This window comes from Salmo salar, chromosome ssa10 (genome assembly GCF_905237065.1).
Source record: "Salmo salar chromosome ssa10, Ssal_v3.1, whole genome shotgun sequence".
Classification (NCBI taxonomy): domain Eukaryota; kingdom Metazoa; phylum Chordata; class Actinopteri; order Salmoniformes; family Salmonidae; genus Salmo; species Salmo salar.
In genome coordinates this window covers 96,599,323-96,620,523 of record NC_059451.1, presented here as the reverse complement: position 1 = coordinate 96,620,523, position 21,201 = coordinate 96,599,323, and the positions used below count along the sequence as shown (strand labels likewise).

General features: G+C 49.0%; 1 protein-coding gene across 1 annotated transcript in view; it reads left to right on the top strand.

The window, feature by feature from the left end:
• Window positions 1–21,201, top strand: part of LOC123724568 (serine/threonine-protein kinase WNK1-like) — a 65,321-nt gene extending 44,120 nt beyond the window's left edge. Inside the window, 25 exon segments of the mRNA XM_045688743.1 lie at window positions 1,006–1,178; window positions 1,337–1,557; window positions 3,195–3,352; window positions 5,175–5,263; window positions 5,475–5,694; window positions 5,944–6,045; window positions 6,151–6,422; window positions 6,424–6,560; window positions 6,686–6,846; window positions 6,989–7,066; window positions 7,420–7,455; window positions 7,871–8,008; window positions 10,642–10,721; window positions 12,836–12,995; window positions 14,855–14,971; window positions 15,143–15,268; window positions 15,375–15,426; window positions 15,528–15,671; window positions 15,897–16,917; window positions 17,069–17,147; window positions 17,626–18,266; window positions 18,764–18,951; window positions 19,124–19,225; window positions 19,399–19,601; window positions 19,791–21,201. Coding sequence (XP_045544699.1) covers window positions 1,006–1,178; window positions 1,337–1,557; window positions 3,195–3,352; window positions 5,175–5,263; window positions 5,475–5,694; window positions 5,944–6,045; window positions 6,151–6,422; window positions 6,424–6,560; window positions 6,686–6,846; window positions 6,989–7,066; window positions 7,420–7,455; window positions 7,871–8,008; window positions 10,642–10,721; window positions 12,836–12,995; window positions 14,855–14,971; window positions 15,143–15,268; window positions 15,375–15,426; window positions 15,528–15,671; window positions 15,897–16,917; window positions 17,069–17,147; window positions 17,626–18,266; window positions 18,764–18,951; window positions 19,124–19,225; window positions 19,399–19,601; window positions 19,791–20,144 — 5,052 coding nt within the window. The 3' untranslated portion in view covers window positions 20,145–21,201.

The window sequence follows — 21,201 nt, the reverse complement described above, 5'->3', positions numbered from 1 at the left end:
GCTTTAGGCTGGCCACCTGTTGAACGTTGTGTTTGTATTAGAGCGCACTAGGAGTAGTAGTCTGCTTAATCTGTATGTTGACTTGAACTCTTTATCAGCAATCAATTGTTTCAAATAGATGCATGAAGCTGTATTGTCGTAGGCTGGCCTTGTCTGCTGAGTAGATTTATCTGTTTTTCCTGACCACATGACCTGACCAAGAAAAACGCCCGTCCCTACTGATGACATTTTGCGTGCTTTGCGATGTTAGACTGAGGGGAGTTGGTTAGTAGACAGGGGAAATTAGGTTTTTCAAATGTATCCACTTCACATTCATCTCTCACGCTTTGGCTCTTTTGTTTTCGTTTGGTGGAAAAGTAGGCCAAAGCTGCACACATTCCTCTCATGTCACTGCCCCACGCCAGAGAAAACATTGACAATTGCGCTACACCCCAGACTCTGTGTGTGTGTGTGTGTGTGTGTGTGTGTGTGTGTGTGTGTGTGTGTGTGTGTGTGTGTGTGTGTGTGTGTGAGCCAGCATGCACACGATTGTTTGATATTGTTTGAAAGCTGTTTCATCTGATGTGATAACCTGTAGGTCTAGAGGCTATAGGTTTACATACTAGTGTTCTTTATACTCTAAAGCACTTTCATCCAACTCGATGCCCCTTACAGCTTTGAAAGATACAAGTGCGGAAGCATTTTGTCTCAAGCATGCTAAAGACTTTCTAATTGTAGGCTAACTGACGGAAATGTTTGCACTTGTCCTCTTGCCAAGAGTTTAGTGAGCTAAGCATTCTTATTGTAAGAACAACACTAGGCCTAATTGCCAATATGTAGACTAACTGCTTTGACTTTGGCATACTAGTAATGGGCTACTGTTCCCATTGTTATTTGACTCTCCTGCATATAAAAAGTATTTGTCATATAAGCATGTAAGCTAAATCCACTCTTTTCAACTGTATTGACGCTCTCCCTCTCCTGTATGTAACATTAACGTTCCTATGATTTTTTTTCCCCCTGTAGGACCGTAAGCTGTCCAAGTCGGAGCGCCAGCGGTTCAAGGAGGAGGCGGGCATGCTGAAGGGGCTGCAGCACCCCAACATCGTCCGCTTCTACGACTCCTGGGAGGCCCCTGTTAAAGGCAGGAAGTGTATTGTGCTGGTCACAGAGCTCATGACCTCTGGAACACTCAAAACGTGAGTCTCACTTTCACACACAGACATCAACACCAGTCTATCATCATGATTAAATTGTTGGTCCTAGTTACCCAAATCAGTGAAATGTGATGAGGATGGTTGTGTGATGTCTATCTTTACCCCTATGTCCGTCCTGTTCTGTCCATCCGGTTCTGTAGGTATCTGAAGCGCTTCAAGGTCATGAAGATCAAAGTTCTGAGGAGCTGGTGTAGGCAGATCCTGAAGGGCCTTCACTTCCTCCACACCAGGGCCCCGCCTATCATCCACAGGGACCTGAAGTGTGACAACATCTTCATTACGGGCCCCACAGGCTCCGTCAAGATAGGAGACCTGGGATTGGCCACACTCAAGAGGTCCTCTTTCGCCAAGAGTGTCATAGGTAAGACCCCAACATCACCAGCTACCTTTTACTGTGCTCTGCTTTCTTCCTCACTACACTCCAATAGGGATATCTTGTGTAAGGTTATTATACTGTGGTTAACATTGAGGTTGTGAAGGGTTAGATTGGGGGGGGTTTATTTATTCTCTTTTTTTTTTGACTGACAATGTGGTTGGAAAGCAGACCACAATGTTTCAGCTCTCTTTTCAAACCACAGCTGAAGTGGAGGCCAGGCCGTGGGGAGACACTAACCCTCTCTTTACACACACTGTGTTATGTCAGCGAGTCCATCAGGGCTGGTTACTCGTGACAGAATTGATTTGATTCTCTTTTTCCTCCACAAAGTGAAAGTTCACTTTCAAGCTCCTACTGAGAGTAAGTCGTGCCAATTTCTGTGAAATATGAATCTCAATCCACTTGTCATGCTTTAACCGTCAGGCTAGCCAGGCCAGGGTTACAGGTATGGCCTCTGGTTATGTGTTCCGTCTCAGACTGGTCTTTGCTCTGTGGTTTGGAAATATGTGGTCTGTTTGCCAGTGATGCCAATAACGTTTGCCGTTTCTGTTTTTTGAAGGGTTTGCCCCTACAGGTTTTTGTCAGTGTTTGTCTCTGTCCTTTAAACAATTTCAGGAGCACAGAGAATAATGTCTGCTTTTTTTCTGTCTGGAAAGCCCCCCCCCCTTCCCACTTTCCTCTTCTCCTTTATCAGCCTTTTTGTTGTTGTTCTTTCACACTCTCGGGTATGTTTTGAGACTAGGCTGTAGCCTCAGCTGTGCTCCGTTCTGCAGTAAAGGAATAAGTAGGGTACTGCTGGTCAGTGAGTATTGTAATGGCCTGGTAAGTGTGCGAGTGCACTGTGACACACACCTTACAAAAAACTAATCATTTCAAATATCCATTTAGAGTTTTTCTGTGTAAGACCATTAGAAGATTGAGAGCAGAGTATCTGCTATTTGAATAAGGCTGGTGTCCAGAAATGCACTGTTTCACTAACTAGCTATGGGATCTGCTTCTCTCGGCCATCACCATAACACCTTACTCCCCAGGTCAAGGAGGACAGGTGAGTCAGACTACTCAAAGGTATGTTTGTATGAAACGGGTTATGTTTGAGGGTTTAGTTGTGAAATGTAAGGTCTTGACACAAGTTATTTCCATAGCTAGTTTTACTATTTGTGCCCCTTCTATGCCATTTTGAGGCCCCTGATCATTGATGCTCAACTCACTAACCAGGTTCTGACTGGTAAACCGGGCCATTCTTCAGCTTGTCAGTAGTTAAACTGACAGTGTGTGTCTAACACCAGTTTGGCGCCCCTACAATGTTTTCTGTACACCAGCCATCTTCTGTAGACTCCCTATACAAGGTGTCACCCCACAGATAACCAGGTCTTACACAGAGAAACTTGTGCCTCTTTCTCTACAGTCTAACTGAACCCGCACCCCCCCCCCCTTTTTCTTTTCTCTCCTTTCTCTCTTTCTCTACTCTCCTTCGCAGCTTCTGCTCACCTGGAGGCAGCGGAGGACCGGTCACTCTTCCTCCTCTTGGTTAGAGGAGAAGAGGGGCGTTTGGGGTGTGACACTCGGAGATGGAGACGAACACACAGAGACACAGAGTTCTGAATGGTTGTATTTGATTTAAGGTACCCCTGAGTTCATGGCGCCTGAGATGTATGAGGAGAAGTACGACGAGTCAGTGGATGTGTATGCCTTTGGGATGTGCATGCTGGAGATGGCCACCTCAGAGTACCCATACTCCGAGTGCCAGAACGCTGCACAGATCTACCGCAGAGTCACCAGCGTAAGTTTCCGCTGCCTCAACCCCAATTGCCTGTTGTCCTCGCTCTGCCACCCGCTCTCCTCCTCTTTCCAGTTCCCTCTTTACCTGCCCCTTCTCCTCTCACTGCTAGGCTGTCCCTTTTGAGCTCATTTCTTTTTAATTTGCATCATTGGCCATTCTTTGCCACTTTTGTCTTTTCCTCCCCACTCTTTCTGTCTTCCCTGCGAGCCTTCTTTCTCTCTCTCCGTTACCTCTTTTCCCACCTCCTTCAATCCTGCAACCTACATTATTTTTCTCTATCTTTTGCACTTGTCATTTGTGTTGGGTGTAACTGGGGCTTGGCACACACACACACACACACACACACACACACACACACACACACACACACACACACCTCAGCATAGATACTTCATGCTTTATGGTTAGAAATGGGCCTTGAAGGTGAGCCTATTTTCTCACCAATCAGCATTGCCATTCTAGGAATGGAATGTCTGCTGCCAGTTTCAGTGAGCACAGTTGATCATCAGCTACGTTGGGAGGTAGTAGGTACACCTTCTCCACATGCCTGTTTCTTCCATGAGCGCCACATGACACAGGTTACTTTTTACCTTAGCTAAACATTGTTAAACTCCCTTGATAAGTAACATGCATTCCAGGAATCAGTATATACGCCACAGACGTATCGCATTGAGACCATCAGAAGTGTGCAACCTTGTGACTGTATCAGAGCTTCAGATATCATATAAGACAGTCTGCTGCTGTCTCTGTAGACCTATCCATCACTGGACACTATCACACATACACCCTCTGCTCCCTCCTCCATTCCTCCTTCTCACTCTTTACCTCCTTCACTTCTCCTTCCTCTCCCCTCATCAACCCCTGTTTTCTGGAATCCATGCTCTCCCCCACCATTCTTCTCCCCAACTCCCAGCAACAGCACCAGCCCCTAATCTTCAAAGAGTGGGAGTGTCACCATAACTCCAGAGTTCACATGTAGATTTCTAGGTTAGTGGTCCTCAGCAGCACAGGCCCTGGACACAGTGGGTTGCTGCTGAACCTTGCTCTGAGACAAGACTGCTGTACCTGGTGATTATGGAGCTCGCCAGCTTGTAGTCTTAAAACCGGGAAATAAGTTACCTCTGGTTTGTTCAGACATCCCTATGGTAATGCCATTCCCAAGGTCTGAGGTTAATACAGGCTTAGGAGATGTTGTACGTTTTGTTCTGAGATTAGTCAGTTAACATGACCTTTATGAATTATGAAGCCTATGTGATTTGTGTTTTCTTTTATTACATAAATTCTTCAAAATTCACACAACGTGATGTTAGCTGATGATGATTTATCTCATAGAACAGAATGTAAAGATCTCCTAAACCTGTGTTTACCAGAGACCTTATTTTCTGTGTTTATCCAAAACCCCTACAAAAATACCATTCATTTTCCTCATACGCTTTGTCCAACGAACCATCACGAAGTTAGTGCCTGTAAAAAGACTCCATTACTATTTGGCTCTTTTTCCCCTGAACAACTTTGTTTTCCCACAAGGAACACTCAAGTAGATCACATTACAATTACATGAGTTTGAACATATAGCGTGCACTGCAGCCCAATAGTGTTATACACTGTTCTCTGATATGAGGCGACAGAGCAACGCCACAGAAGGTGCAGATAGAAATATATTACATAGAACAGACGTACTTCTGTCATGTAAAATATGTCATAATTTCAGCTCTGTACAAGACATTTCTATCTGCAACCCTGGATAGACCCGGAAGTTAGAATCACGGAAACAGAGTGTTGACAATGTGTGGGATGTGACTGGGAGGTCTGTGTCTTACAGGGGGTGAAGCCGGCCAGCTTCGACAAGGTGGCGATCCCCGAGGTGAAGGAGATCATCGAGGGATGCATCCGACAAAACAAGGACGAGAGGTCAGCTCACATTCTCATTTTGATCATTAAGCAGACACTCTTATCCAGGGTGATTTGAGCTTCATAACCAGCTAATGAGACAGATACAGGGAGAGTATTCATACTCAACCACCCAGGACCTTCTCAAAATAAGACCCGTTTCAAAGTGTTAAAGATGTCTGTTGATTTGACTCATCCTCTCTCCGTCTTCTGTTCTCTCACGTTCTCCCAGGTACTCGATAAAGGACCTGCTGAACCATGCCTTCTTCCAGGAGGAGACAGGGGTACGTGTGGAGCTGGCCGAGGAGGACGACGGGGAGATGGAGGCCATCAAGCTGTGGCTGAGGATAGAGGATGTCAAGAAGCTGAAGGGGAAATACAAGGACAACGAGGCCATCGAGTTCTCCTTCGACCTCAGCAAGGACGTCCCTGAGGATGTGGCCCAGGAAATGGTGGGTGACCAACACAATGTCCACTTCAGAGAGAGATTGACTGTGTCCCAAATTTCACCCTTTTCCCTATATAGTGCATACATTTTCACCAGGGCCCATAGGAAATAGGCTGCCATTTGGGACACAATCTTTATTCTTCCTGATTATTTAGGAATCCTTGACTTAGAAACATCATCTAGACTAAATAACATTAAATGTGAGTCAAGTCCTAACACTGCCCTGTTCGGTGTGTGTGTTTTTCTTTGTCAGGTGGAGTCTGGCTACGTATGTGAAGGGGACCATAAGACCATGGCTAAAGCCATCAAGGACAGAGTTTCCCTCATCAGCAGGAAGCGAGAGCAGAGGCAACAGGTCTGTACCGGCTCAGTGGAATCTTTGGTTTGAATCCTGGATAAATGTGTATGGTATTGCAATCGTGAATTAAACTAAGCTAAACTAGATGGGATTAAATTTAAGGTGAGAGAGGAACAGGAGAAGAGGAGGCTGGAGGAGGAGCAGGGCCAGCAGCAACAACAACTACTGCAGCAGCAACAGCTGGGCCAATCTCAACCAGGGCTCCAGCCCGGCACAGAGGCCCCCCAACCAGCCCAGCCCGTCCCTCAGGCAGCCCCCCAGCCAGGCCAACAGGCTGCCCCCTACATCCCCCCACAACCCACCCAGCAGCCAGCCCAGCCCATGGCCCCCTACATTCCCTCTCAGACAGCACAGCTGGGGCCACAGGGGGTTCCCCTATATACCCCAGTCTACAGGGCAGCTCCCAGTCTCTGTCCCAGTCCCAGTATCGGCCCAGGTTCCAGTTCAGATTCCAGTCCAGACAGAATCAGAGAGGCCAGAAGTGGACCAGTACCCACAGCCGACCGAGACTGGTCTGTACCTTCTGCCTTTTTGCTCTGAGCTCTGTATTATTGACCTACATTATAGTCTTAATCTAGTGTTTATGAACTATCAATTGACAAACCATCTCCCCATTCTCTACCCCTCCCTCTTTCAGCCAATCAAATGACAGATAGTGCTCAGGGTTCCTCCGTCCTTCATGAGACGCACCCGGTTCAGCCGGTGATGTCATACACCTCTCTTCCCAGTCACCAGCCTCAGCCCCAGGCCCCTCCTCCTGTCCAAACAGACCCATCGCGTCAGCCGCAGCAGACCATGGTGAGTCATTAACGTGGCACACACAATGCATTTAATATGTGCTCATAGTAACAGTACCCAACTCTTGTCTCTGCATGTATCACGAAGTCCCATGTAGTTTCAATCTCATTCTCTCTCCTTCTCCCTCTGTCCTGTTTGTCAGGTGGTTCCTGCTGCCCAGCATACCACTGTTGCCCTTGGGGCTCCAAGCTCCCAGCCTGCCCCTGGGGCCCCACAACAGGTACACGTCACCATCACAATACAACTTCACCACCACAACACTGCTGTTCCTCAGCTGATCACACCTAGATCATCGATCAAAACACTATGAATAGATCTGGATCAGAGGTTTCTGTGGGCTCTTACCAAAAGGCCAATATTAGCATGTTGTTGAAATCGTTGGTGGACCCTCTCACTTCTCTCTCTCCCTCTTTCTTTCTGTTTCTTTCTGCGTTCCTTTTGGTTCTTTCTTTCTTCCTATGCTTTCTCCTTATTTTCTTCTATCCATCCTCTTTCTCATTCTTTTTTCCGCTCACCTCTGTTCTCTCTCTCCTCTCCCTCTTACCCTTTGTTGTATTTTGTTTCTTATTATAGTACGGAGGTTACTACCACCCACCGCTCCCCCCTCAGGTACTTAAAATCTGTCCCTTGCAAACGCACACCTCTTCCCTGTCATACCCACCGCCTTTCTCTTAACATATACTGTTTATATGGTATACATACACTATTTATATGCTATCCTTCTGCAATTTGAGTAGTGTGTGTACTGTAGAATCCATGCTATAAAACCTGTACTGAGGCCATATGAGACTGATTTCTAGTATTCCTATGTGATGCAGTAGGTAAGTGCCTGGGGGAGTTGCATGTTGGATGAGAGCCAGTTTAAAACGGAGCTGGTTCGGCCTCTGGGGGAGGGATGGTGGGTTTGTTTGAAGAGCAGTGTGTTGGGGAATAGATAATGAAGAGAGAGTCTTGTCTTCTCTGAGATATGGCTGTTTGATTTGTGCAGATCTCTTATCTCTGTCACTCCCGCTACCCCCTGCAGGTGCCCCCCCAGCAGGTGACGTTGCCCCCCTCTCAGCCCATCCCTCCTCTGCACATCCAGCAGCCACAGCCAGAGGTCAGCGATGCACCTCAGAGCTCAGCACTACCACCTCTCCAGCCTGGAGCCCAGCAAATACAGGTGAGACACCCACACCAACACATTGGTCAAGTGCACAAAACCCCCAGCTTACCCTCATACTAACGCTAAAACACTCCGACAATCTACAAACAAGGACACACAATGTATTCCATCTAGTGAATGTTTTATCACGCATGTACGGTCTCGTCATTCTTTTCTATTATTTCCCTTTTTTTAAGTTATTTTCTGCTTTTTGACTAACGGCTCTGTGTCGGTCTCCACTCTTTCATCCACTTTCTTTCATGAGTTTCTCTTGCATGCTGCTGCTTTTTCCTGCATGGCTGTTAGTCATGGGCCAATGAACCAAGCCCTCCTATCCTGTCTCCTCCAATCAATGCAGAGCACCTCTACTTCCTCTATCAGGCCACAAACGTCTCTGTGATGCAGGTACCCACAGGCCAGGGGCAGCGTGTGTGATTAGTGTTAGTTGTTAGGCTTGACATGTGTTAGTAGTTTAAGGAGCCTACAAACAGACACACACGTCCTATGAGAAGTTCACCCCGCTACCATCTAGGAGGTGAAGACAGTACAGGTGCATCAAAGCTGGAATTGAGAGACGGCTTGTATCTCCAGGCCATCAGACTGTTAAACAGTCACCATTAGCCGGCCTCCGCCCAGTACCCTGCCCTGAACCCAGTACCCTGCCCTGAACCCAGTACCCTGCCCTGAACCCAGTACCCTGCCCTGAACCCAGTACCCTGCCCTGAACCCAGTACCCTGCCCTGAACCCAGTACCCTGCCCTGAACCCAGTACCCTGCCCTGAACCCAGTACCCTGCCCTGAACCCAGTACCCTGCCCTGAACCCAGTACCCTGCCCTGAACCCAGTACCCTGCCCTGAACCCAGTACCCTGCCCTGAACCCAGTACCCTGCCCTGAACCCAGTACCCTGCCCTGAACCCAGTACCCTGCCCTGAACCCAGTACCCTGCCCAGTACCCTGCCCTGAACCCAGTACCCTGCCCTGAACCCAGTACCCTGCCCTGAACCCAGTACCCTGCCCTGAACCCAGTACCCTGCCCTGAACCCAGTACCCTGCCCTGAACCATAGTCACGGTTTCTAGCTGGTTACCACCCGGTATTCTACCCTGCACCTTAGAGACTGCTGCCCTATGTACATAGTCATTGAACGCTCATGACATTTTAATGTTTACACACTGTTTTACACACTTCATATGTATATACCAGTGGTCACCAACCTTAGTCAAGATCACTTTGAGTCAAAATGCAAGCCGATATCTACCGCTCAGATTGGTTTACGTTTTAAGTCATGTTTAAAAAACAATGAGCATTATGAGGTTTGTGCAGTAGGCTATAGGTCTATACATTAACACTGCATATTGGCCGTGCTTGAATTGCCCTGCCAATGTTCATCTCAGAACATTTTATAAATTATATTTTAAACCATTTGGTATATGATCACACTGGTAATATTACAGCTGAGTCAGCATACATTTATTTTAGGATAGTTTTGATTTTACTGGACTGATGGTCTGCATCTGATGGTCAGTCTGAAGGGAGGTAGAGTGCAGCGGTGAGGCTGCCTCTCACCTCACTCACTGTTCATCCTCGCTCTCTCCCTCGGCTGAGAAAAGGGGACAGTCTTCCAGCTGATGGCGAATCTCAAGTCGCACTGCATTATTTCTGCCTCATGCACCAATTCATGTTTTTACTATGACCAGAGAAAGTGAAATATTCATAGATATTAAAAATACACAAGCTGCTAATAACACAAGCGTATGGGAACACTTTGCTATAGTAATTCATTGCAGCTGCAGTGCTGGTTGTAGTGTGAGTGGAAGGAGGGAGAACACACATTTTATGGCTTATAACGGTGTTGAACAAGTTTTTAAATCTCACAGTATCAACTTTGCTGTACGTTCAAGATTTGTTTTTGCAGTCTATGGCTCGAGGAAACTGCAGACAATGATCTGAGCTATCTGATTGGCCAGTGGTAGGCCTATAGAGGCACTTGATTTGTTCTCTGGGCCTGCCGGCGTTCTACCTTCAGACGCGTGAAATGGTTCAAAATGGGAACACTAGGGCTGCTGAATCAAGTGCACCTATTTCCAACAGCACAACAAATAAATACAAAAATAGGAACGCAGGGCTTTATTGTTTTTTTACAGAAATGTTTGGTGATCAACTAGGAATGTCTTGGAGATGGACCAGTCTATTGCGATGGACCGGTTGGTGACCACTGTTATATACTGCATTCTGGTCATGGCTAATCCTATATAACTACTGCTGTACATACCGTTTCTATTTATATACTGTCCAAACGGTCCATTATATGTATATACATTTATATTCCGGTCTGAGAGTGCTCGTTCTGATATATAAAAACATCTGGATGTGTATATTGTTTTTCTAAATGATTGATAGGTATTACTGCACTGTTTGAGTCAGAAACACAAGCATTTCGCTGCACCTGCAATAGCATCTGCAAATCTGTGCACGCAAAGAATAAACCAAGTTGATTTCAGTGTGTTTGCTCAAAGCACTGCTAATTCCTTGGTCAGATCACACACCTTTTAGTGCTTAAGGTGAAGCCAGATCCAGCCCTTGCTTTCATGCCTGACATGACATGGTTGGAAAGCTTCTTTAACGAACAGTGTGTGTGACGATGTTTCAGGCCTCTGTGAGTGTATCCCAGCTGGCGCCAGCCGAGCAGGCAGCAGGACCGACAACACTGGTCCCTCAGTCTGTGGAGAGGTAAGGCATCACATCATCTCTCCACAACAGCCCTAGAACTAGCTCACACCAGAACGTCTTTTCTGCTACTCAATATGTTCTATTAAAAATACATATTTATATGGAACGGCCCTGTGTTCATTGATGTCCTAGTAATTGCAAAATGTCTCTGTCCCCACCTCTCTGTCCCCACCTCTCTGTCCCCACCTCTCTGTCCCCACCTCTCTGTCCCCACCTCTCTGTCCCCACCTCTCTGTCCCCACCTCTCTGTCCCCACCTCTCTGTCCCCCACCTCTCTGTCCCCCACCTCTCTGTCCCCCACCTCTCTGTCCCCCACCTCTCTGTCCCCCACCTCTCTGTCCCCCACCTCTCTGTCCCCCACCTCTCTGTCCCCACCTCTCTGTCCCCCACCTCTGTCCCCCACCTCTCTGTCCCCACCTCTGTCCCCACCTCTGTCCCCACCTCTGTCCCCACCTCTGTTCCCCACCTCTGTCCCCACCTCTGTTCCCCCACCTCTGTCCCCCACCTCTCTCTCTGTCCCCCACCTCTCTCTCTGTCCCCCACCTCTCTCTCTGTCCCCCACCTCTCTCTCTGTCCCCCCACCTCTCTCTCTGTCCCCCACCTCTCTCTCTGTCCCCCACCTCTCTCTCTGTCCCCCACCTCTCTCTCTGTCCCCCACCTCTCTCTCTGTCCCCCACCTCTCTCTCTGTCCCCCACCTCTCTCTCTGTCCCCCACCTCTCTCTCTGTCCCCCACCTCTCTCTCTGTCCCCCACCTCTCTCTCTGTCCCCCACCTCTCTCTCTGTCCCCCACCTCTCTCTCTGTCCCCCACCTCTCTCTCTGTCCCCCACCTCTCTCTCTGTCCCCCACCTCTCTCTCTGTCCCCCACCTCTCTCTCTGTCCCCCACCTCTCTCTCTGTCCCCCACCTCTCTCTCTGTCCCCCACCTCTCTCTCTGTCCCCCACCTCTCTCTCTGTCCCCCACCTCTCTCTCTCTCTGTCCCCCACCTCTCTCTCTCTCTCTCCCCCACCTCTCTCTCTCTCTCTCCCCCACCTCTCTCTCTCTCTCCCTCACCTCTCTCTCTCTCCCTCACCTCTCTCTCTCTCTCACCTCTCTCTCCCTCACCTCTCTCTCTCTCTCCCTCACCTCTCTCTCTCTCCCTCACCTCTCTCTCTCTCTCCCTCACCTCTCTCTCCCTCACCTCTCTCTCTCTCTCCCTCACCTCTCTCTCTCTCTCCCTCACCTCTCTCTCCCTCACCTCTCTCTCCCTCACCTCTCTCTCCCTCACCTCTCTCTCCCTCATCTCTCTCTCCCTCACCTCTCTCTCCCTCACCTCTCTCTCTCTCTCCCTCACCTCTCTCTCTCTCTCCCTCACCTCTCTCTCTCTCTCCCTCACCTCTCTCTCTCTCCCTCACCTCTCTCTCTCTCTCTCTCCCTCACCTCTCTCTCTCTCTCTCTCTCCCTCACCTCTCTCTCTCTCTCTCTCTCTCTCCCTCACCTCTCTCTCTCTCTCCCTCACCTCTCTCTCTCTCCCTCACCTCTCTCTCCCTCCCTCACCTCTCTCTCTCTCCCTCACCTCTCTCTCTCTCTCCCTCACCTCTCTCTCTCTCCCTCACCTCTCTCTCTCTCTCCCTCACCTCTCTCTCTCTCTCCCTCACCTCTCTCTCTCTCTCCCTCACCTCTCTCTCCCTCACCTCTCTCTCCCTCACCTCTCTCTCCCTCACCTCTCTCTCCCTCACCTCTCTCTCCCTCACCTCTCTCTCTCTCCCTCACCTCTCTCTCTCTCTCTCTCCCTCACCTCTCTCTCTCTCTCCCTCACCTCTCCCTCACCTCTCTCTCTCTCCCTCACCTCTCTCTCTCTCTCTCTCCCTCACCTCTCTCTCTCTCTCTCTCCCTCACCTCTCTCTCTCTCTCTCTCCCTCACCTCTCTCTCTCTCTCTCTCTCCCTCACCTCTCTCTCTCTCTCTCTCTCCCTCACCTCTCTCTCTCTCTCTCCCTCACCTCTCTCTCTCTCTCTCCCTCACCTCTCTCTCTCTCTCCCGCACCTCTCTCTCTCTCCCTCACCCCTCTCTCTCTCCCTCACCCCTCTCTCTTCCCCCCCCCCACCCCACCTCTCTTTTCATCTCTATCTCCCAGTTGCCTGTCAGACGCAGCGTCAGGTCTGAGTGACGGCTATGAAGGGGCGTCGGGTGGTAGACACGAGGGGCGCTCCATGATTAAGCGGCACCAGCGGCGCTCCGTACGCAGCCGCTCTCGGCATGATAAGACCGCCAAGGCCAAGCTCAACGTCCTCAATGTAAGAGTCACTTTCACCTCAACTCACTGTATTCTCCCACATGGCAACTTTATCTCCTCATGCCCCCTTTGTTGGCCAAATTTCCATTAACTTTCTCAACATACCCAGGTTTTCCTGAAATGCTGGTTGGAGGATTCCAACATTTCTGCTTATTCCCTACTGACACTTGGAAACTTCCAACTGGGATTCCAGGAAAACCTGTGAATTCTGGGAAAATTGCAGGAATTCTACAATTCTGTCTATACAGATGTCCAGTTGTACACTGAACAAAAATATAATATTAATAAAAGATCCCCGGAATGTTCCATACACACAAAAAGCTTGTTTCTCTCAAATGTTGTGTAAAATTAGTTTATATCCCTGTTAGTGAGCATTTCTCCTTTGTCAAGATAATCCATCCATTTGACAGGTGGGCATATCAAGAAGCTGATTAAACAGCATGATCATTACACAGGTGCACCTTGTGCTGGGGACAATGAAAGGCCACTCTAAAATGTGCAGTTTTGTCACACAACACAATGCCACAGATGTCTCAAGTACGCCCAATCGGCCTCACAACCGCACACTATGTGCATGGCGTCGTGTGGGCGAGCGGTGTGCTAATGTCAACGTTGTGTACATAGTGCCCTGTGGCGGTGGGGTTATGGTATGGGCAGGCATAAGCTACGGACAACGAATAAAGTTGCATTTTATCTATGGCAATTTGAACGCAGAGATACCGTGATGAGATCCTGAGGCCCATTGTCATGCCACTCATTTGCTGCCATCACCTCAAATCAAATCAAAATCAAATCCAAATCAAATCAAATGCATTTATATAGCCCTTCGTACATCAGCTGATATCTCAAAGTGCTGTACAGAAACCCAGCCTAAAACCCCAAACAGCAAGCAATGCATGTGAAAGAAGCACGGTGGCTAGGAAAAACTGACTGGGAATACTGGACGCATATCTGTATTCCCAGTCATGTGAAAACCTCATGTTTCAGCATGATAAAGCACGGCCCAGTTCCCGCTAATATCCAGCAACTTCGCACAGCCATTGAAGAGGAATGGGACAGCATTCCACAGGCCGCAATCAACAGCTTTATCAACTTTATGCAAAGGAGATGTTGTGCTGCATGAGGCAAATGGTGGTCACATCAGATACTGGACGCATATCTGTATTCCCAGTCATGTGAAAGCCATAGGTTAGGGCCTAATGCATTTATTTCAGCTGACTGATTTCCTTATATGAACTAACTCAGTAAAATATTTGAAATTGTTACATGTACATTTCAGTTGGTGTCATCTGACACACCAAATAAAATGTTTTCACATGCCCCCGAATTCAACCGGTGTAGACCTTATAAGCCCTTAACCAACCATGCCATTTTGTTTTAAAGAAATTAAAGTAACAAAATAACAATGAGGCTATATACAGGGTGTACAGATACCGAGTCAATGTGCGGGGGTACAGGTCAGTCGAGGTAATTAAGGTAATATGTAGGTAGGTAGGGGTAAAGTGACTATGAATAGATAAGAAACATTGAGTAGCAGCAGTGTAAAAAGCTGTTACGAAGCCTTTTGGACCTAGACTTGGCGCTCTGGTACCTCTTGCCGTGCAGTAGCAGAGAGATGACCTGGGTGGCTGGAAGCTGGTCCCATGTAGCTCAGTTTGTAGAGCATGGTGCTTGCAGCGCCAGGGTTGTGGGTTCCATTAAAATGGATGCACTCACTACTGTAAGTCGCTCTGGATAAGAGCATCTGCTTAATGACTAATGTAAAATGTGGCTGGAGTCTTTGACCATTTTTTGACACCAACTGGTATAGAGGTCCTGGATAGCAGGAAGAAGGAACTAATCTTTGTGTGTCTGTTTCAGATCTCCAACATGGGAGACCGGGTGGCAGAGTGCCAGCTGGAGACCCACAACAGGAAGATGGTGACCTTTAAGTTTGACCTGGACGGAGATAACCCAGAGGAGATTGCACAGATCATGGTAATGATAGTAAACACACAAGCACCAATCTGGATTGTATTGAATCTCCATCAAATGTTCCCCAAGGCTCTGTAGTCAAAAGTAAAGGAATTTGATAGCTCTACAGATCTATGTGGATTGAAATGGGCACGATTTGTGGGTATTGTAGTTCAATATCTGTCCTTCTCTCAGGTGCTGAGTGAGTTTATCCTGGAGAGCGAACGTGAGTCGTTCATCGAGCAGGTCCGTGAGGTCATCGAAATGGCAGACGATAGAGAGGGCATGAAGGAAGGCTACGCTCAACCACCCTTTACACAGGTAACATACTCAAACAATACACAGCGACACGTCATTCTTCACGTACCCGCCCACTAACTCCTGGGCAGCCTTTAGTTGACATGGTGTTGTCCTTCTCTCTCCACAGATTGTGGTGGATGACCCCTCACAGCAACCTGACATGCCCACTCATCTGCCTGGTAAACATGCACCTACACATTACTATCTCTACTGAAAGATGATTGTCTGAGCTCCACCTCCTCACCCCTTGACCCCTCACCTCTAACCCATTGCCCTCCAGGTGTTCCTCCCAGCGTTGCAGCTCAGGTAGTCCACTCTGCAGGCCGGAGATTCATCGTCAGCCCTGTCCCAGAGTCCCGTCTGAGGGAGCAATTCTTCGGCCCTCCATCTGCTAACACCTCGTTTGGGGATGAGCCCCCTCAAGGTGAGATGGACTGGAATCTGTGGGCCATAGAGTGCAACTAGAATTCTCATAGTATGTTAGAACGCTGTGTTCCAAACATGTGCCCCTCTTCCATCTCTGGAATATTTAAGAATAAAACATGTTCCGTGATGCATATACCAGTATGTTTGAAGTCATGATGATAACCTGTACACTTACAACAAGTAATTTATGTAAGTGACTCTGTGTTCCTCCCTTCAACCCCAGTGAGTCTGGGCCTGTCCCTGTCTGCCCCCTCGGGCCACCTCCAGCAGGCCTTCACTGAGATGAGGCAGCCGCATGGGGAGAGACGAGCCACCATGGGCAACCCAGCCGAGCCAGACACCAGCATAGTCCCCTCCTCCCTGCGCCCAGCCTCCCCTCTCTCCCACCCTCACCAAACCTTGGCTCCCCCAGAGGCTACAGTCCCCACCAACACCAGCTTCTCCACCCTGCCTCCTGTCTCAGTCATCCCCTCTGGGTCCTCCACTCTTCCCCCCTCCACATGCCAAGTTGCCACTGGGAGGGTGTCTCCAACCCCAGTTCCAGCCCCTGCACCTGCTACCACTGATCCCACCCCACACCCCCAGCCTGGCTACCAAGCTGCTCCCTCTCAGCCTACCCCTGCCCCAATCACATCTCCTCCTCCAGCTGCTCCCCAGGCCACCCCGGCACCTGTCCCCCCAGCTGCTACCCCCCAGCTGGGAAGCAGCTCTGCCCCTTTCCCCCCTGTCTCTGGAGCTCCACCCAGTAACTCTGGAACTGTGGCCAGCTCAGAACAGCACCCTGCAGCTGACCTTGTTCCTATCCCTGAGTCCATACCTGTCACTCAGCCCATCTCGTCCCAGCCTATCCCTTCCTCTGTCCCTGTGGCACAGCCTGCAATGGCCTCCACCCAACTTCCACCCTCTACCCTGCCCTCCCAACCATCTCAGCCAGGGGACCCAGATGGTGTAGAGTCCCAGTCCAAGGTCCCTGGTATAGATGACATACATGCCCTGGATAAGAAGCTGCGCTCCCTCTTTAAGGACACATCCTCCGCGGACACTGGCAACACTGAGACCACCTCCCCCTCCACAGGGACCATCTCCCCTCCCCCCGGGGCGGTCATGGTGCCCCCCTCCAACCTGTCTCTCACCGCCGGGGACAGGGAGCCCAGGGCCCCACCGCGACCCCAGGACAGGGCCTCACACCAGGGGGACATGCACAGACACCTCCAGCCAAGCCTGGTCAAGCCACCAGCGCACAGGTACAATGGAGGGAACTTTGTCTAGTGACTGAGAAGATACAGTATTTGTACTAAATGCTTTTCCCCCTCTACTCTTTCCTCAGTTGTAACTTGAGTATGATTTTCTCCCACCTCGATGATGATAATAATGAAATCTTCCTGTGTCTGTCAGGTGTATCCTGTTGGCTCCGAGCAGGCAGGCACCCCTACCTCCGAGCAACTGCCTCCATTCCCAGGACCAAACCAGGTTAGTTCTTTTCACAACTTGTCCCTTTGAGAAGTTGTAAGTTGTGTGAAGTTGTGAGTTTTGTAGGTGTGTGGAATAGGTGATTATTTACTATCGTTATCTTTGAGTTGTGGTAGTAGTCATTTTATATTAGTTGTTAGGTATGAGTTGTGGTAGTAGTCATTTTATATTAGTTGTTAGGTATGAGTTGTGGTTGTAGTCATTTTATATTAGTTGTTAGGTATGAGTTGTGGTTGTAGTCATTTTATATTAGTTGTTAGGTATGAGTTGTGGTAGTAGTCATTTTATATTAGTTGTTAGGTATGAGTTGTGGTTGTAGTCATTTTATATTAGTTGTTAGGTATGAGTTGTGGTTGTAGTCATTTTATATTAGTTGTTAGGTATGAGTTGTGGTAGTAGTGGTGAGTTATTTTGAGTGGTACTTTCTGAGTGAGTTGTGTTGGTATGTTTGTTACTGACATGTCTTGTTTGTGTGTGTCCAGTCCCAGCAGCCTGTGGGTAGTCTGGACGGCCAGCTAGGGAGAGCTCTGAGCCCAGAGACCATCCCAGGGAGCAGTGAGGCAGCCTCGCCCTCCACAAGGGTCGTTAAACTGGGACGCTTCCAAGTCTCCGTTGCAGCAGACGCTAGCACCGGCAGCACTCCTGACCCCTCCAACATTGCCTCATCTTCCTCTCTCACCCCATCCTCCTCATCCTCCTCTTCTTCCTCCTCCTCCTCTTCCTCCCTCTCCAGCCCGGAAAACACCCTCCACCGCTCCTCATCCCTCCTTTCCAAAGGGGTCCGGAGAGGAGACTCCGTCGATGCACTCTCTTCTGTCCCAACACAGCCTACCACCATCGGACGCTTCCAGGTGTCTACTAGTGCCAGCACTGGCCCCAGCCCTAATTCTGTCTCTAAGGTGGGCCGTTTCTCAGTGATGCCAGCCGCAGTGAATCCCACAGCACCTCCGGGGTCTAGCCTCTCCCATCAGAACGGCCCTTCCTCTTCGACCTCTGACCTCCGTAGCTCCGCCCCTGGCGTGAACAGTGGTTCATTTAACCGTTACATGACCAGCGACAACGAGGATGACTCGGGGCCTGAGGACGAGGCCTTCCAGAGCGAAGTGAGCTGCCTCCGAGAGAAGTACGTTACCTTCACTTCTCCAATATTTAACCTGTTAGTTTGCTGTTTTGGGCTATATTTCTGTTATATTTGTTTATCTCAATGGGATCACTTGCATAAGTAAAGGATAAAAGGAGAGGGGTGACTGTTGTACTGTATTTTGTTACAATTAGGGATGTGATGGTCATGGAATTTTGGATGACGGTAATTGGCCAGCCAAATGACCGAGTCCTCTAATAACCGTTAGAATAGCAAATATATACACAGTTGTTTGCTCCAACAACTTGCTTGTTTCAGCAAGGAGCAACAAAGTTTAATCACATTGTTAAGAGTCCATGTTACAACAGAAACTGACTCAACCGCATGAATGCCTTTAGTCAGCCGGTCCTTGCAACAACAACAAAAAATAAACGGTTATGAGTCATTTTATTTTTATGACGCTCTTCATCCATAACCATCGGTTACACAGTAATTGTGCCAGCACTAGTTCCAACCCTGCCCTCTCCTCCCCTCCACAGACATATGATAGAGATCCAGACCCTCCATTCACGGCAGAAGGAGGAAATAGATGCTCTGTTCACCAGGCTGGGTAAACCACCTCCTCCAGCTGTCCTCTCCCCCGCTATGGCCGGGGGCCGACGTAGGCCCAAGACCAAGGCCAGCAAATCAGCCCGCAGCAGCGCCCAGGCCAGCCCCCAGCACTCGGGTAACCAGAGTTATGATTGGTCTGTCTGTGCACTGCTGAATGGAAATTTACACGACTGCAAGCAACAACTAATTAGTCGATATTAAAGGGTAGAGGCTGCTAGATTAGGATGTGTAAATGTAATGTGATCTGTTTCTCTCCTCTCAATTCTCTGATTGGTGTGTATGTTTAGGAGCTCCAGTCACAGGCCAGATCCCCCCAGCGTCCCCCCCTAAGCAGACGTCTCCCCCCACTGCAGGGGTCTCTGAGTCAGACAGCCGGACTTCCACCATGGGTAAGCACACAGAGCTGTTTTCCTATTGTCTATGCTTCATCACTACATGTTTTAAAAAGGAAAACCTAAGCAATATTCCTCAAACCAAGAGAGAACTCTCCAGAAGAGAAGCCAAACTTGATTGAGAAATGAGTTGGCTTCCCAGGTTGAACTTGTCCCTGTGTTCCTTCCAGGAGTGAGTGGGACCAGTTCAGACAGTGGAGTGAACACCAGCCAGTCCCAGCCATCAGGCCCTAACCCAGCGCCGGCCCTAACACAGAACCGAAAGGGCACGTTCACAGACGACCTGCACCAGCTTGTTGACAACTGGGCCCGAGACGCCATCAGCCTCTCCCAGGGCAAGAAAGGACCCAAGGGGACAGCCCAGGGACATGACGTAAGGCCACACTTCTCAGTCTAAAGACCAGTGCATCTCAATAAATCGTTTTTAGCTCTATTTTACATCATTTTTGCCCTTTTTTTCTCTCTTAATTGTAGTTTTGAACATGTGTTATGTGCTAATGTAACTAAACTGAGCTGCAACTTCCCCTTGTCTTTCCCTCTTATGGCCCCTCCCTAACTACAGATCCCTCTACATATCCCTCCACAAGCAAACATGAGCCGAAAGTTTTCTGCCCCCGGCCACCTGTGCCCCACCCTCCCGTCTACCACCCTGGCAGGTGCCCACCTCCCCATTACAACTAACCCCTCCAACCCACTCTGCCAGCGTCAGGGCTCTCTAGGCCCCCCTCCCCAGGGATTTGGCTATGGCACAGCCCCCTACAGCGCCCCCCAGTGGGCAGGACCCTGTCAGGTGGGTCTCCTGGCCCAGTACCAGGCCCCTTCCGCAGCCTCAGCCCCCCTTCAGCAGGCCTTCCACATGGGAGCCACCCAGAAACCTGTTAGCAACCCTGGAGGTCCCAACCTGAGGCCCACATAGCCCAGTCTGCAGCCCTGGACCTGGGTTAATAAGGCTGGGCTGATAGGGACTGAGGGCAGGGAGGAAGAGAGCCATAGGAGAACAACTACTATCTGACGTTCTGTTTCACTAATTGGTGAGGTGAAATAAAGAGGATGAAGTGAAAATGGAGGAGAGGAGGCTGTGGTTCAGTCCTGTCAGACAGAGAGCGATGTCTGTCAGTTGGAGGGAGAGTGCAATACATACCCACAGCACACAATCACACCTTCACCCTTACCAGGGCCCAGTCTTTTCTGCCAATGGCTGTGGAAGCAGGCTGTGATTGAAATTTGGGTTTGTCCAATGAAAGCTATGGACCCAAGGGCACAACTGGCAACGGCCAAAGACATCTGTTGAAAGCACCATTGTGATCTCATCATTCCCTTAAACAGGAGGGTAGGGAGGGGGAACTCTTAATTACTTCTTGACTGTAACTGGCCTTACCTAGGACAGAGTTAGCAGATGGAGAGAACCCCCACAAACACATACACATGCGCCTCCTAGCACTACTGTCATTGGCTGAGATTGAGGCATTGAATGGTATAAGAAACTGATTAATTGTGGGTAACAAGTTTGTATAAGGAAAGGAGAGAGAGAGAGATATATGTAGAGAAGCAAGGAGGTGGAATGAGTGAAAGATGGTGAATGGAAGTTGTTTAGGTAGGGTTATAGTGGATAGTGTTTGGCTAGTGTTACTCATTTGATCGCCATACAGTAAGATGCAGTAATAGCAATGTGAGGAAAGGAGTGAGCCCCCTGTGTAAGAGTGGCCTTAAACCCCCAAACACATATACACATTGTCTTTGTATATAGAGATATTTCTTGTCCTAAGTTATGGTTATATTTGACCATCTGTCCCTCTGAGCTGGTCTGATGTGACGTTCTGCCTGACTGGGTGTGTTAGTTTCTTGAGACCATCACCTAACGTTAGTGTGAGCTAAGTAACAGACCTGTCTGTAGATAGTTTATTAATATCTACTTCACCTGTCTTGTCCAGGCTTTGGATTTACCCTGAAGTGACTGTATCCATGAGTGATTT